This window comes from Protobothrops mucrosquamatus, unplaced genomic scaffold (genome assembly GCF_001527695.2).
Source record: "Protobothrops mucrosquamatus isolate PMUCROS unplaced genomic scaffold, P.Mucros_1.0 scaffold3158, whole genome shotgun sequence".
Lineage (NCBI taxonomy): Eukaryota > Metazoa > Chordata > Lepidosauria > Squamata > Viperidae > Protobothrops > Protobothrops mucrosquamatus.
The window spans coordinates 71,606-88,943 of NW_015389158.1; the positions used below are offsets into that span (position 1 = coordinate 71,606).

The 17,338-nt window shown below is 45.8% G+C and overlaps 2 protein-coding genes across 2 annotated transcripts in view; one reads left to right on the forward strand and one right to left on the reverse strand.

The window, feature by feature from the left end:
* Positions 1–3,057: 3,057 nt before the first annotated feature.
* Positions 3,058–17,338, forward strand: part of LOC107297150 (C-type lectin lectoxin-Thr1-like) — a 34,167-nt gene continuing 19,886 nt past the window's right edge. The window contains exons 1-2 of the mRNA XM_015826508.1: positions 3,058–3,109; positions 4,142–4,236. Coding sequence (XP_015681994.1) covers positions 3,058–3,109; positions 4,142–4,236 — 147 coding nt within the window. The remainder of the gene's footprint in view (positions 3,110–4,141; positions 4,237–17,338) is intronic.
* Positions 10,525–17,338, reverse strand: part of LOC107297149 (snaclec agglucetin subunit beta-1) — a 12,321-nt gene continuing 5,507 nt past the window's right edge. The window contains exons 2-6 of the mRNA XM_015826507.1: positions 17,028–17,090; positions 14,483–14,592; positions 13,333–13,464; positions 11,678–11,792; positions 10,525–10,811 (exon numbers count right to left, since the gene is read on the reverse strand). Of these exons, the coding sequence (XP_015681993.1) occupies positions 10,741–10,811; positions 11,678–11,792; positions 13,333–13,464; positions 14,483–14,592; positions 17,028–17,082 (483 nt within the window). The 5' untranslated portion in view covers positions 17,083–17,090 and the 3' untranslated portion in view covers positions 10,525–10,740. The remainder of the gene's footprint in view (positions 10,812–11,677; positions 11,793–13,332; positions 13,465–14,482; positions 14,593–17,027; positions 17,091–17,338) is intronic.

The window sequence follows — 17,338 nt, forward strand, 5'->3', positions numbered from 1 at the left end:
TATACCTTCTGATCCCCGGGCAATTCCAACCAATCACAAGGCAGTCCTTTCCCGCCTTGCGCATGCGCGCAAGGCCGGCGCCGCTCAGTCTGGTCCCGGGCAGCTTTTGCAAATGCCCGGGACTCTTGCAACTTCCCGCGCCTGCTTCTGCAGGCACGGGACACAACAAATTCTGTTCTACTCTAATTCTGTTAAGGAGGGGACCGCAGGCAGAAGCTTCCCTTTCATGCCAGGTTTTTAATGTTTACTGTGTTTTAATAGATGAACGTCTTGTGTTGTTTTATGATTGATGTTGGTTTAATCATTGTTTGGGAGACCCCTCCCCCCCAGAGTTCCATATCATATGGGCAGCTATATAAATGTTTTAAATAAATGAATAAGTAAACAGAATCTGATTCACCTCCAGTTGGAGCCATGTGTCTTTGGCCTGTTGACAAATCTTTTGTGCAAAGAAGTTACTTTCTGGTTTTAGACCAAAACCCCCTTCTAAAATAAAAGAATTTCTCTAATAGAAATCCCTCCCCTTATAAGTAATAGAACAGGGCTTTTCAACCAGTGGCACGGATACCACCTGTGGTACATTGGCACCTGGCAGGTGGTATGCGACCATCCTGGAAAAGTGGTAACGGGGAAGGGGAATGAGCTGAACCGGTGGCAGCACCACACAAGCCTGAGCGAGAGACGGCTGGAGCTGCAGGGCTGTCAGGGCTCAGCAGAAGCGCCAGGATCAGCACCAGGATCCAGCTAGAGCTCAGTGCTGATCCTGGTGCTTCTGCTGAGCCCAGAAGAAGCACCAATCAGCTGGAAAACAGCACTGATCCTGACACTTCTGCTGAGCCCTGAAGAACCGCCGATCAGCTGGAATGTTGCAGCATCTCCAGGGTCTTGTGATTTACATTCAGATGCTTGGCAACCGATTCATACTTATGACGGTCACAGTGTCCCAGGGTCATGTGAAGTGACCAAAACCTGCTCCAACCACCCAGCAGACGGGGGAATAAAAACCAAACACCCCCCCACCCCACCCCCGCTGCCAATCCTGAACAGAAATGCTCACAACAATGAAAACCTCGGACAGGAGGAAGAGCGCGGCCGGGCGGGCAGGCAGGCGTCTTGCTCGGCTGTGGCTTGGGGGGCACTTTTTTCAGTGCCATTGTAACTTCGAAGAGTCACTAAGCGAACTGTTGTAAGTCAAGGACTATCTGTACTTTATCACTTTTTTCCTTTTCTTTTTTTTTTGGGTCATGAAGTTTTTGACACCTTACTAGGCGACTGGTAGTCCTCGGATATTGCCATATCCTAAAAGTGGTACAATGGGTGAAAAGGTTGAAAAGCCCTGTAATAGAATATCCTTTTTTTTCTGAATTCCAAACAAACCATTTCTTATAGGTGAGAAGTAAGGAGATGAATTCTTACGTCTTTACAAGGCTGTGATAGAGTCCAGGCAAAGACTAGCAGAGAGGGTTTTTTTGCTACATGGTTAATATTAAGCCACGAATGATATTTTGTTGTGTTTGTTTGTTAAGTATTTAACTGTATAAAGCTTGGAAGGAGCAACAGATGGAGCTTCACCTGGATTTCACTGTGAGGACTCTGGGACCCTGTTGGTTGTTACTGACGTTGTTATACCTGTTGATTGGGTGCCACCCAGAGTTGAATATCAGATGGGCAGCTATGCAAATGTTTTAAATAAATAAGTAGAATCCGAGTCAGCTCCAGTGAGTCAAGTTGTCTGTCTTTAGGCTTTTATTAGATCTTTTGTGCAAAGAAACCACTTCCTGGTTTTAAGATCAAAATTCCCTTTTCAAGAAAAGAAATTTCTCCCACCTTCCCCCCCCCAGAACCCCCCCTCTTTGCCTTGCCTTTGCCTAGACCAGGGATAGGCAACCTTGGCTCTTTTATGACTCGTGGACTTCAACTCCCAGAATTCCTGAGCCAGCACAGCTGGCTCAGGAATTCTGGGAGTTGAAGTCCACGAGTCATAAAAGAGCCAAGGTTGCCTACCCCTGGCCTACACTATAAATCCTTCTACTCACTTCTGCAGCAGACTTGCTATCCAAGGAGGCAAATGTGATGAGGGAAAATTAAGACTGCAACCAAAAACATTAATCAGCTTTGCTAAACATAGGAACAAAAAAAAAAGCCAGCTTTGCATGGAAATGCATGGATAAGATAGTTGAGCTAAGCAGGAGAGCAGCCTCATAAAAGCACAAGGCCAGAGGCACGGTTTGCTTTGTGTAACTCCCGTTGTGCTTTAGGCACAAGGCATGCGGGAGGGAGCAAAACCACAGGCTCACAATTATTGCTCAAATATTACTAAACAAAGCATGTAGAACGCACCACCTTGCTGAAATGACAGCTAGTTATGAAAGCTTCTGGACAACCTATGTACACGTGTGTCTGTGTTGTTTTAACTGCTGTGGGAGTTTAGGCCATTAACGGGAAAAGAGGGCAACACGACACCCTAATGTTCATGTTTGTGGGTTTTGTGGTTTAGGGGTATAAAAGACTTGGCAGAGGACAACCTCCCCATCTCCTTCTACACAGCGCAACATCGTCCTGCTTCAGCCTCCACCTCAGTTGAGCTTCAGCACTCCAGATAAGGACCCAGGACAGGTGAGTGCTGCTCTCCCACCTGTGGGGGACAAGACAGGTGAGGTCTTTGCATCAGATCACTCCTGCATACCTCTCTCCATCTGAAGGGACCTCTTCCAGGGGGCTGCAGGCAATGTCCAGGTTCCACCAGAGGATCTGTGGGAGGGTCTCTCAGGCAGGGAGCAAGGGATCTATTGGGGATCCCTGTGGGAGAGAGAGAGAGAGAGACCCACAGAAGAGTCTTTCTAAGGGAGGCTCCTGACCATTATACAGTACTGCTGTTGCATGACCACGCAAGGGGAAATGGGGTCCAGCTGGTCAAATCCCCAAATCATGGGACTCCCAGCTTGGCCCTGGGTTGAATGTTGGGTCCCCCTTCCTGATGGGGTCTTTCCATGAGCCTGGTTCACCCTCCCACTTCTTCCCCCCTCTGTTCTTCTCTGCAGGGAAAAAAGGAACACCATGATGCATTTTCTCTTTGTGAGCCTCAACTTGCTGCTGGTGGCCCTAAGTGGTGAGTTCAACCAGGTGTCTCTCATGTCGGGAGAGATTAAAGCATCTTGCAACCAACCCCCTTCCTGATTTGAGCCCCCAGAAGCCTCTCCCCGAGGTTGCTTTTATTTCTGTTTGGCTTATTGTGCAACTTAGATCTCACCTTATCTCTCTGCTCCAAGACCCAGGACTGCGTGCAAGGACACAAAGCAAAATTAACACCATCAAAATAGTTAAAAGCTTGGCGAAGGATCCCTCCTTTTATCATTACACATTGAGTGCCTCTCGCCCACAAATAGCCATCCCTGAAACCCCTTGAGTAGTTATGGGTCAGCCAAAAGGCCACTGCAGATCCTCTAGAACTGACCCACTCGATCCCTATACTCTGGTCTACGACCTGGTTCTTGAAGGAACCCATTTTGTGGCTTAGCACAGTTCACTGAATGACACACCAATCAAAGTGGACAGGTTCACACAAGATGTGAAGCTTCAAGGAAATAAACCAAGGACCAAACTGACCCCATTGTTGGACCTTCTGCAAACACAGCTGTTGTACTTGGAACCCAAATCAGTTTCAATTTATTGTCATCAAAGATGATTTGATGGTTAAGAATGTTCTGCCAACCCAACTGTCTCCTCCTCCTCCTCTTCCTCTTCCTCCTCCTCCTCCTTCTCCTTCTCCTTCTCCTTCTCCTTCTCCTTCTCCTTCTCCTCCTCCTCTTCCTCCTCCTCTTCCTCTCTGCAAACTCCCCTCCAGCACTGATGAAGTTACCTAATTTGGTAATGAAACATCTACCAAGCTCAGAGAGCACCAAGGACCCCACAGTCCTCCTCCTCCTCCTCCTCCTCCTCCTCCTCCTCCTCTTCCTCTCTGCAAACTCCCCTCCAGCACTGATGAAGTTACCTAATTTGGTAATGAAACATCTACCAAGCTCAGAGAGCACCAAGGACCCCACAGTCCTCCTCCTCCTCCTCCTCCTCCTCCTCCTCCTCCTCCTCCTCCTCCTTTTTTTCCTGGTCATCTTCTTGTTGGGCTTTCTCTCTTCTCACACAGGAGTGAAAAGCTGTTGTTGTCCCCACGATTGGCTCCCCATGAACAGGCTGTGCTACAAGGTCTTTGATGACCAAAAGAACTGGAACGATGCAGAGGTTAGAAGTTCTTGTGTGTCTGTGAACCTCCCAGCCCAGGCAGAGGAGAAGTCTAGGGAAAGCCTTGCACAGCCCCCCAAGTCCCCTCTGGCTGGGCTGAAGTAGAGGGCCACTAGGCTGGGAGCATGAAAAAATAGCAAAGGTCCTGATTTTAGGACAGTCTGAAATGCGAGTATTCCCTGGACTATATACCGGTTTAGGCTTTCATGGCCGGTATCTGTAGGCCACCTCAAGTGAGGGGATCTCAGATTTTGAACCATGAATCATGAATTTAAATCAGGAACTGTTCAAGAGCTGCAGATACCAGCAAAGTCATCTATGGCGGTCAACAAGGCTCAGATGGTGCTTAGGACCATCTGGTGGGAATCAGATCTTCGTTCTTTTCTCACATGGAGACACACACACACACACACACACACACACACATGTTTCTTTTCTGTGTTGTTGCTCTCTCCCAGATGTTTTGCAGGAATTACAAGCCAGGCTGCCACCTCGCCTCCATCCATAGCAGGGCAGATTCCGCTGAACTGGCCGAGTATGTCTCCGACTATCTCGAAAGTGACGGAGACGTCTCGATCGGACTGAACGATCCACAGAAAGTAGGTCCTTTCTGTCGATAATATTTTTCAATTTGTTTGCTCTTGTTTCTAAGGATCTTCCAATGGGAGGGATCTCTCTGATAAAAACTCTGGCCTTGGGCAAAACCGTTTCTCCTGCCCCCTCACCCACCCTTCCTGCCCAGTTGAAGAAGCGACTGCAGTCTTTAAAGTCCCAAAGAAATGGATTTTATCCCAACTTCATCTCACTCAGACCCTCCCTCGGCCTGCCTTGCCCTTTTTGGCCCACTGAATGGCCTCTGAATGGAGACTCTGGTGGGCCATCAACTGAGGGACTGCAGGAAGGGCTGGGAGGGCTGTTTTTTCCTTCCACCTTTTTTTATTTTATGCACAAATTGCTCATTTCTGTGACCGGTAGGATTTCGTCTTCTGCTACGATAAGATAAGATAAGATAAGATAAGATAAGATAAGATAAGATAAGATAAGATAAGATAAGATAAGATAAGATAAGATAAGATAAGATAAGATAACCTTTATTGTCATTTTTTTTACTGTGGGCACAACGGCACACATCAAAAATGAAATTGAGTTGCCCGCTCTCGAAGTGAAACACATACATGACACACACCTAAACATACTATGATCAACATAAGTATAGACCCACACCCCTACATGTACGTAGCAAATAAATATTAAATACTGTCCATCTTGAATATATAACGGAAGGAGGAGGAGGGAGCGCTGTTGCATTTTCAATTCCTGAAAAATGCTGGATGACAATGTACAAAGAAGGGACGCTTCCCTGGAATTGAGCTCAGCTCCTGGTGACTTTAAGAGTAGAAATGTTAATTTCTGGCAATAACACAGAAGTAGGTCCTCCCCCCCCCCCACTTACAAATTCCCAGGATGCTTTTCAGTCTGACCTACAGCTCTGGGTGTCTGTTGGCAGTTCCCCACTCAAGGACTCATTGGCTTTGACCCTTCTGAGATCAATTGGTGTTAACCGAGTTGGTGACTTCATGGACATCTCAAGGTAGTTTTCTCCTGGGGTATCTTTTCTCTGGCTCTCCTGATTGTCACCTATCCAAACATTCATCAAATTTAACCTCGGTTAGCTGTTCCAGATCAACTGAGGTTGACTAGATAGATAGCGAAAGAGAAAGAGTAAGAGAGACAGAGAGAGAGAAAGAGAGAGAGAAAGAGAGAGAAAGAAGAAGAAGAAGAAGAAGAGGAAGAAGAAGAAGAAGAAGAAGAAGAAGAAGAAGAAGAAGAAGAAAGAAGAAGAAGAAAGAGAGAGAGAGAGAGAGAGAGAGAGAGAGAGAGAGAGAGAGAGAGAGAGAGAGAGAGAGAGAGAGAGAGTCTATTTGCCCCTTGCCAACTTTTCATCTCTGCTCCTGGGCCATGCAGACAGAGACCCCCCTCCTCTGTTGGCTAACTGTGGCTTCCTTTTCATTCTAGAATGGCATCTGGGAGTGGACAGACAGATCCAGCACCAACTACACATCCTGGGATTCAGGAGAGCCCAACAATCAACAGAACAAAGAGTACTGTGTTGAGCTCCTGGCCAAAAGAGGTGAGCCAAGGTGGACGGGGGGGTGTTGAAGATGCCCTTTAAACAATGAGGACCCATTTCATCCTGCTTGGAGCCCCCACCAGTTGGCAGCTGATGACCTTTTTTGACCCCTTGGATGCTAAGCTCTCACAGCCTGACCCTCTATACAGTCAAGGGAACACAAAACACCCGTGGGATAAACACAAATGGAACTCATCACTTCTTCAAAAACCCAAACTTAATTATTACAGCCCCATAATTAAACCAACAATTTCCATATCAACCTACTTCTTAAAGGTCATTGTTGTCACAGGAGATACAACTTTTTGTTCTTTCTTTCCTTGCTTAAATATCCAACTTCAACTCCATTGCAGTGGGACGAATCTCAGCCACTCAGTGTTTAGAGAAGAGAAAAATTAATACAGGTCCAGTCTAATTGTAAACCAATCACAAGAACAGCCCAAAACTCCAGAAAAAAGCAAAAGAAACATAAGATAACTATAAGAATAAAGATCAGATGTCCATGGAGATTCCCAACCATCCAGGTACGGTTGACCCAAAGGTGCTTTTTCAAGAGGCAACTGGGCTTTCTTGTGTTTCTTTGGAAGATGTTTCGCTTCTCATTCAAGAAGCTTCTTCAGCTCTGACTGGATGGTGGGGAGTGGAAGGATTTATATTGCTTGCAGACAGCTGGTCATAAAGATCAGAAATAAAGATCAGGAATTAAAAAAAACCCAGACTCTTCTCTGATGCCCCCCTCCCAACTTCATGCAAGTGGAAATTCTTTAGCATCAGCCCATCCTCACTGAGGCAACGCAGGGTCTGTCCTCATTCACTGCAGGTTGGATGCAGGAGAGGTTCAGGAGATAACTGGCTTTCTTTATTTCCCCTCCAAACATCACCCTCAGCTGCTCTCCTGAAGGTGGGACCAGGCCGGGGAGGAGGAGGAGGAGGAGGAGGAGGAGGAGGAGGAGGAGGAGGAGGAGTGGATTGGCAGATGGCTAGCCCAGGGGTAGGCAACCTTGGCTCTTTCATGACTCGTGGACTTCAACTCCCAGAATCCCTGAGCCAGCCACGCTGAGGGGAAAGGGAGAGGTTTCCAAGCTGAGCCATGCTGGCTCAGGAATTCTGGGAGTTGAAGTCCACCAGTCATAAAAGAGCCAAGTTGCCTACCCCTGGGCTAGACCGATGGCTGTGGTCATCTGTCCAAACTGGCTCTGGTTTTGCACAAGACTTTTGCACTCCAAGGGAGCCTGACTACCTGCCAGTGGACAACATCACAATAGCAGCACAGAATGTATTTCTTGAGTCTTGATGTCAGGAGGCCAGCACAAAGGCAGACATTTGTATTACAACGTTGTTTCATTTGTTTTTGATCACAGCAATTTATAATGGAATCTAATGGGTTGGATCCAAACCTTCACCCAGTAGATCCCTTTGAAGCTAAGCTGGTCTGTTGTGGCTATGTTGGCAAAATGGCCCCAAAGGCTGCTTATGAAATGGCTGCCACAGACACACATATTTGAGACCAACCCCACCCATTTCTCCAATGGAAACAGAGCCCCTTCCTTCCGGGACCCCCCAGGACATGAACCTTCACCCCAACTTACCTACCTCTTTTCTGGGCTGGAAGTCTTCTTCTCAACTAAGCATGTTCTTCTTCCTTTTGAAGAAGAAAGACCCTCAAAAAGACCCCTGCTAAAGGAAACCACTGGTGAGCCCGGTGGCCGATCGTCTTTGCCTTAAAAGCTGCGAAACAAAGAGTTCACTCGCAACACACGTGCCTCGCTGTGAGGTCCTGTTGGGTGTGTGGGGCAAAGCAGTGGGAAGATGGGTTCACATTGGAAATGAATCTTTCTGTTTTGCTCTCAAGCATATCTCAAATGGAATGACATGCCGTGCGAAACCGAGCAACCTTTCATCTGCCAGGGCAAATTCTAACACACACCACACTTTCTCCCACTCCGGAGGGAGAGAAGCACCTGGTGAAGTCTGGAGAAGCAATGAAGCCCCCCACCCACCACCCCACCACCCAACACCTCACCTGCTCCAATCTCTCCTCTGCCCCCTTCGCTCAATGGATGCTCTCTGTAGCTGGGATCTGGTTTTGCTGCTCCTGATGGGCCAGAAGGTCCAATAAATTCTGCCTAGCATGACTGGCCTTGTTTCTTTGGGGCCCCCAGGAGACGGTTGAGGCCCAAAGCTCCAGACAACCCCAGTCCCCTTCCTGGCAGGGCTCAGCTTTAGGGGGGGGAGGTTATCTCTTAAGAAGGATCATCGGTTGTTGCGTTGATGCTTTCTTGCATGTCCACCTCATTTTAATTGGAGGGTTGAGAATCTGTTGGGCCTCAGCACCAATTTACTGCTGCCAAAGATGATTGGCACATGATTTCCACTCTGCTGGAAAAGGCATAAGAGTGGGATGGTGGGGTGGGACCCTGAAGGCCAGGGCTGTGCTAGACTACTCTGTCAGGGTTGCAAAGATCTGGAGGGCACCAAAGTGCTTGTGATGCTTCTAGTCCTCAGTGCCCTCTAGCAGTCCAAGGTCTTAGGGGGAACCTAACCTAACCTCAGCTCTCCCTCTGCCAGCAGCCTGTGTTGCTTCCATATCTGGGGAGAAAAGCCCCACTGCTGGGGGATTTTTTTCATCTGGCCTTTGAAGGAGTTATGGGCATTCACTGTCCGAGCTGCCTTGTTTTCTTGTAGACAAGACCCAACTAGGAAGCATCATCAGTGCTAGAAGGGGGAGGAGTTTGCAGAGAAAAGGGAGAAGAAGAGGAGGAGGAGGAGGAGGAGGAGGAGGAGGAGGAAGAGGAAGAGGAAGAGGAAGAGGAGGAGGAGGAGGAGGAGGACTGTGGGGTCCTTGCTGCTCTCTGAGCTTGGTGGTTTTCTTGCAGATGTTTCATTTCCAAACTAGGTAATACAGTCAGTGCTAGAGGGGAGGGGGCGGAGGAGGTGGAACTTCAAATTTCCCCCCTCTACAACTCACAAAAAAAGGAGGAAACAGGAGAAAGTAAGTGGTTAGGTGAGGAGACTTGAACTGCAATCAACTTCAATGAACAAGGACATGCAATTCAATTGCTCAGCTACTAAGATTGTTGGCTGAGCAGGGACAAAAATAGCCAGAGAAATGTTTGAAGTCTGGGAAACAGGCCCCTTGTAGTCAACAGGAGTGCTGATTTACCCCCAGTTTACCATGTACTTAGGAGCTGAGGGTGCAGCAGCCCAAGAAAACAACAATCAATGACTTAATAGCCAGCCATCAACAACCCAATTAACAACTAAAAGGCACGCCCAACCAGGCACAAATACTCTGCATAGAACAGCCCAGCTGCACACATTCTGGAGAGTGAGAAGATTCCTAAGGAGGGCTCTGGAACGAGTCTGAAAGCTCGGAAGAATAAACCTCTGGTCCCAGTGACCGACTCAGATTGGATCCTGCCACGTTACCCTGGGACACTTATACTTGCCTTCATTTGCATGTGTTACCTTTTCTATCCGCTTGGCTGTTGTTTATCTTCTTCTCTCTCCTTCTATCTTCCCCAGAATTAAAGTCTCGTCTGGAGAGCTAGATTTTTGCACAATGTCTACAAAGTAGGATAATTTGACCTTGGACCATAAGCCCCTTTTGCAGATAGCACTCTGAGGAATACCAGCCTTGGGGTTTCCTTTGCACCTTGACCTTTGATCTAGGAACCCTCAGAGCTGATCTGCCCTCAGTGAGAAGAGGGAACTTTTTAAGGAAAGGAGCATCCTTGCTTTCCAGCTCAAACACTCCGGAAGAGACACGACTGGGGTCTCACCAGAGCCGGCAGGAGGAGCCAATTAACCAGAAGGTGACCATCACGAATGCATGACTTTCTTTCAGCTTTTGCTGGTTAATGTTTTTGGTCTGGTTTGCTTCAGCGATCCTCCAGCTACCCACCCTGCATGGACCTTTTTCCACTCCAGGGGGACATTATTTCCACAAATCCACGTTTCTCATCTCATTAATCTCGTATTTCCCTCGGAGAGAAAAGGTGGGAGAGAGGGATGCCAGGAAAGGAGTCAATAAGGTGGCATGATGTCTTGGTGACCAGAAAGCCAACTGCACAACACACAACACCCTCTTCCCTCTGAGAGGTATTCAGGGAGGGGCCCTGGACCCCCTGGGAGAGAAACGCCAAGCTCAAGACAAGGGCAGAGCAACAGACTTTATTATCAAGGGAGGGGCACATTCTTCAGAAAGAGGAGGAGAGAAGCAAGTTCAGAGGACAGAGAGGAACCAACTGCGTGACATTCAGCTGGTCTTTCTGGAAAAGGCGTTTTTGCACATGGAGAAGATGGAATCAAAAGATCTCAGCTCAGGTTTCCGTTCAATGGGGAGCCCCCCTAACTCCATCTTCAGACATGGCTTAAAAGGGTTTCCATTTGCAGAGGAAAGGATATGTGCGGCCACAGCCTTTAGCAACCCATTTCTTGTGCCCTGAAAGAAAGGAACATGGGTGGTGATCAACTTTAGAGCCCAATATGGCCCAGGATTGGGCTACTTGCAGACCATCTGTTCTCAAGTACATCTGCCTGCCCCACGCCCACTCATGGGTGGCATCAAGTGCAAACAGCTTCCACACACAAGAATCTAGTCAAGTAACGGCCAAAGCTAAATGGGCACTAGATAAGGGTCAAGAGAATTCAGAAGGACTGGACCTAGGTCTCTCGTGGTGACACAAAGACTTCAAACAGATGGCATGTTTAACTCCGCCTTCCAGCTCCTCTCCCACAAGTGGGGTGCATGCTGCAGCTCCCCTCATCTAAGCCTTGCCATCTGGTGGGATCTGGGAAGGGCCCCTTTTCTGTGGCTGCCTCCCTGCTCCAGAACAGTCTTCCTGCTGAGCTAGAGCAGACTCAGCTCTTTCATCAAGGGAGTTAAGACGGGGGTCTTCCCTCAAGCGTTTGGTCTCTGCTTGGGGGATCCTGGGAGCTGAAGGCCACGCTTCTTAAAGGTGCTAATCTTGAAAAACACTGTATTGATCTATTCTATTCAGATTCTATTTAAAGTGAAATACAGTTGATGTTTTAGATTATAGGCTTATTCTTCTTGTTGTATGTCACTCGGGGTCACCTTGATTGAGCTGGGTGGCCGGGTAAATATAAATGTTTGAAATAAAACCAGGCATTCACAAAGCTCTCTCCTGCCTTCCCTTCCCCATCTTCCTTTCCCCTTCCTGCCTTCCCTTCCCCTCCCTTCCTGCCTTCCCTTCCCTTCCCCGTCTTCCCTTCCCTTCACTGCTTTCCTGGAATTACAGACGCAAACTCCATCCATACTAAGGAACGATGGATTCTCATACTGACCAGATGCAAGAGAGAGACCGACGCAAGTGTCATTTTTAAACTCAATTTTGGGTTCATCACAGCTCCACTTTTTATACGTGGATCGTGTCCCATCAGTCCAGCGCCATCCAGTTTCCTGTGCAATGCAGAATAAAGCATGTTAAGGTGGGTGAATGGGGAACGTGGGGAGGGGGGGCTGATAAAAAAATTCAAATTCCAATTCTAAATTTAGGTTAAATTAATTTAAAGGGGGAAGTCCTGCTAATTAGGCTTTTGTGCAAGCAAGCACCACACGGACGTTATCCTAAGTCATTCTTTCGATTGTCCTAGGCAGAGACCCAGTTAGGTCCTTTGGATGCAAAAGCGGCATATAAGTGTATAAGGGCTATTGCGATTGCGATGCATAGAATCCAAGGTTCCTGGGGCTATAAAGATCCCTGAGCCTTTGAGTCCAGCGGTGTCGCGATTCCGTGCCAGCCTGTGTTCCCAACAGCTGAGTCTGGGGAATCTGAGGAGGGGGTGGGTTTGGGGAGCCATCAGAGTCAGGCTCTGATGAATTACAAGACTCACAATCTGATGAAGAGCCTGGCCCCTCCAATCATGGTCAGGATGAGACACAGCTATGTGGGGAAGATGAGTCAGACTTTGAGGACTCACAGCTGGAGGTCATTACAGACTGAAGGCAATTAACTAGAGCAGGTCAGAGGGAGTCAATAGGGCAACTCCAAGGCAGGAGGAGAAGGCATTGAGAAGCCACGCCTTGGGGCTGCTTAATAAAAAGGGAAGGTGTGGGCGGTGCTGGTTGCTGAAGGCAACCGTTTGTAAAGAACTTCCAGGGATCATGGTCTGTTTGTTTTACCGATGAATTTCTTGTTTAACTCCTGCTCTGTTTGCTTTTTTAACCAATTATCTGTTGGAAAAGTATTCTGTTGTTTTTGTTTTGGAGAAAACTTATCAGGACTTTTTTTGAAATAAAAAGGGATTGGTTTTCCCAGTCTACTGTTAAAGAGGGGTTTGTTCTTGTGACGCAACAAGGACGGACGTAGGCTGGGACAGAACAAGCGGCCTGCTCAGTGTGGGAATCCAGGTTAAAACACAGGTAGTCCTCGCCTTAAAACCACAACAGAGCCCAAACTTTCTGTTGCTAAGTGAGAAATTTGTTAAGTGGGTTTTGCCCCGTTTTACGACTTGTCTTGCCACATTTGTTGAGTGAATCCCTGCAAGTGTTGAATTAGTCACACGGTTGTTAAGTGAACCTGGCTTCCCCCATTCACTTTGCTCGTCAGAAGGTCACAAAAGGGGATAACGTGACCCCCCTGGGACACTGCGACCGTCATAAATGTGAACTGGTTCTCAAGCATCCGAAGGTAAATCACGTGACCCTGGGAATGTTGCAACCGCTATGGGTGTGAAAAACAGTCACAGGTCAATTTTTTTCAGTGCCCTTGTAACTTTGAACGGTCACTAAATGAACTGTTGTGTCAGGAACAGCAATGGGACGGTTCTTAGATACTACACCACATGGTCTATCTACCCATTAACATGGGACAAGACCAGCATCAGGGACGGGGATGGAACAAGGTGGCTGGGCTATTCAAGGATGGTGTAAATCACTACTCAGGAAACAGCTGTTCAGAACAGCTGGTGGCTCAGAGCCAGGAGGACCAAGGACTCACCATATATTGGAGTCCAATCCAGACCAAATCACCCTCCAGGTTTTCTTTGGTGACATAAGCACCGATGCTTTTGACCTGCTTGTCTTTTGTCAGAGATGCTAAATGGCCTCTCCATTGGAATTGACACTCTTCCTGCAAAGAGAGAAGAACCAAAAATATCTCAGCACCAACAAACCAGGCTGTCAATTGCAGGTCTGCTACAACCCGGGGGTGTCTTGCAGTCTGGGCAGACAAGGTCCTCCCAACTAGGTTCCTGCCCTTGAAGGTCTCCTAAGAGGGGCTGCAGATGCGAGCATGACTTTCTTGCCCAACAAGGAAAAATAAAGAAAAAAATATATTGGGGAAGATGGCTCTCGGGCTTTGGAGCAAAGTGTGAAAGTGGTGTCAGCAGTGGGATACCACACAAAAAAGTGGGACATCCAAACAAGGTGTGGAAGGGAGAGAGAAGAGGGAAGGAGGTGTGTGTTTGTGTGTGGAAATAAAGAGACACCCTGAGAGACAAGGGCCCACTTTGAAGGAGCATGGCTTGAACTTTTGAAGGTACAGCAGTCCTCGTTTAACAACCACAACTGGAACCAGCAACTCAGTCATTTAGCGAAGCGGTTGCTAAGTCAACTCCAACTGTCATAAATGTGAGGATTAGCCATAAAGATACCTTTTCATCACTGTCCTAACTGTGATTGGTTGCTAAGTGAGGAACCCCTGTTAACCCTGTGATTGTTGGCCTTGTTCCCACAACATAGACAAGACAGTAGCTGAGTTGCACAACCTGTTAAATCACACACCACCCAATCCCATTTAAATGTAGCAGGAGGATGTCTTATTCCAGTTCTGCTTCCTTTAACGAATTTCACTCCAACATTGAAGTGAAGCCAGCCCATGAATCCCGTTCAGATTTATTATCAAAGTACTAAACTGAAGGGAGTTCTAGAGAATTATTAAAGTATTTTATTTTACTCTTTCTTTTAGACTTCTATCTTTTTTCTAAAGGAGAGTCATGCAGCAGGTGCTCTTCATTTTAAAAAAATGAGATGGACATTTTGGCGTTATAAAGTTTGGAAAAACTCTGGGCCAGCTTAAGGGAATCCTTCCCGCTCACGTGAGTTACCTCAGGTGAGTTACCTCAGGCGAGTTACCTCAGGGGGCTTACCTCAGCATCAGTAAAGGTGAACCGATCTTCATAGAACTTGTAGCAATACCACTGGCTTCCGTCTTTATCAGCAAAGGTGCCAGGAGGGCAGACGGTCCGAACCTTTGGACCTGCTCAGAAAACAGAATAAAAATGGACTTTTTCCCCATGGACACCAACAAGGTAGAGAAATCCTTGAGCAAAAGAGAAATATGTAACTACTCAATAAGCACTCCAGAGAAGAAAAAGATTTTATTCCATGAAGGAGTGACTTAAACTCAATGAGTCAATTGGAATTAAGGTGGATTTTTATCAGTTTGAAATTTGTAATTCGAAGAAAATCTTAATGCAAAATGGGTTTGAAAATGCATTTTTCCCTTTATATATAAACTTAAGTAATTCCTAAAGCTTGTGAAATACTATTGAAAGTGTATTTGAAAGTATCTATGTTAAGAGAAAGTTAAAGAAAAAGATGTATTAGCTTAAAGAGAAGTTCAGAGTTTTAAAATGGATTTTAAAAAAGTATTTTTTCCCTTTAAGGTTAAAGAATTTGAAAGAATACAGTGAATTTTGTTAATATAAATAGAGATAGTTTATAAAGATTATTAAATGCAAACAGAAATATATATTATTTCCACAGCAAGGAAGATAAAGCAGAAATGATTAAACTGATTGCTTAAGAGGAGAATATATTTAATTATGTTTTTTATTTGGGCATCACTTCTGGATTTTGTGCTTGAGATGAAAAAAAAATGAAACTTTGACTTTGGTTTTGCAGATTAAATCAATTTGTTATAGAAATGGCTGGTTATATACTAATGTGTAAAAGTAAAGAGTTGAGGCTGCCATGTTGTTATCTTGTACTGTGTTAAAAAGAGTTGGAAGTCAACACTTTTTTGCTTTTTTTCCTTGTACCCCATATCTTCTTTCCCCCTCTTTTTTCCTTCCCCTAATTTCCTATTTTTATTTTTCTTTGTATTTTATGTTTGAGGAAACAATAAAAGCCATGAATCCAAAATTAAAAACTTGAAATAAAAATAGAAAAACAGAATGAGAAAGCAAAGAGAACAAAGCCAGAAGTGAGGGATGCAGCGTGGGTCTTGGGTTTTAGAAGAATTAGAATGGAATAGAATAGAGTAGAGTAGAGTAGAGTAGAGTAGAGTAGAATAGAATAGAATAGAATAGAATAGAATAGAATAGAATAGAATAGAATAGAAAAGAGTAGAGTAGATAGAGTAAAGTAGAATAGAGTAGAGTAGAGTAGAGTAGAGTAGAGTAGAGTAGAGTAGAGTAGGGTAGGGTAGGGTAGGGTAGGGTAGGGTAGGGTAGGGTAGGGTAGGGTAGGGTAGGGTAGGATAGGATAGGATAGGATAGGATAGGATAGGATAGAATAGAATAGAATAGAATAGAATAGAATAGAATAGAATAGAGTAGAGTAGATAGAGTAAAGTAGAATAGAGTAGAGTAGAGTAGAGTAGAGTGGGTAGGGTAGGGTAGGATATAGTAGAATAGAATAGAATAGAATAGAACAGAACAGAACAGAACAGAACAGAACAGAATAGAATAGAATAGAATAGAATAGAATAGAATAGAATAGAATAGAATAGAGTAGAGTAGAGTAGATAGAGTAAAGTAGAATAGAGTAGAGTAGAGTAGAGTAGAGTAGAGTAGAGTAGAGTAGAGTAGGGTAGGGTAGGGTAGGGTAGGGTAGGATAGAATAGAATAGAGTAGAGTAGAGTAGAGTAGAGTAGAGTAGAGTAGATAGAGTAAAGTAGAATAGAGTAGAGTAGAGTAGAGTAGAGTAGAGTAGAGTAGAGTAGAGTAGAGTGGGTAGGGTAGGGTAGGATATAGTAGAATAGAATAGAATAGAATAGAATAGAATAGAATAGAACAGAACAGAACAGAACAGAACAGAACAGAACAGAACAGAACAGAATAGAATAGAATAGAATAGAATAGAATAGAATAGAGCTGGAGGGGACCTTGGAGGTCTTCTAGTCCAGCCCCCTGCTCAAGCAGGAGAATCTATACCATCTCAGTTTTAGTGGACAATTAATTTTCCCAAGGGGCTATATGAGAAACCGGGACTGTTGTGGAGGGCCAAACTAATAGGACTGTGAAGGTCCATAGGCAAGCATGCACGCACATACGTAAATTGAAAATAAAAAGTTGCCTTCAAGATAATACAATGCAGTTGTATTGCATGCACGACATACATTTATTTATATTTGATTTCTAATTTCCAATTGACCTCATATGGGCCAGGCAGAGAGAGCCAAAGGGCCAGATCTGGCCCAGGGTGTGTAAAATGCCCAGGTCCTGTTTAGTGGAGAGATGCCAGCCTCATCCTGTACATACCAGTATTTGGTATGATATAATCCATATAGTCAGAAACGGAGGCCTTCTGGAACTCTCTGCCTTTCTGGATCTGTGTAAATGGATCATAGCTAGAAATAAAGGCTCCCTCATTAAGAATAAAAGCAATACAATTAGCCGAGCTCTAGATAAATGGAGAAACAGGATGGAGGTGGGATATATGGACTGTGGAGTGCTGGCAACAACTTACCTGCCCAGGTAAGGCTGCCCAAGACACCAAAGATGAAGCAAGTGATGAGAAACATCTCTAGACCTGAGGAGAGAAGCAGAAGTTGAGAAGAACCCTGAAGGTCCAAACCAGGGTGTTAGATCGCGCCGGCAGTAAGACACGAGTCGAGTGACAGTCAGCTCTTGGTTTATTGGCAAGGCATGAAGTAAATCTGGACTGGCTCTCTGGGCCAGGGGAGCCCTCTTTTATGGGATTCCCCTGGCTTGTAATCACACAATTCCATTGGCTGGTAAGACCCTGTTGCTAGTTAGCCAACCAGCAACGGGCATGAA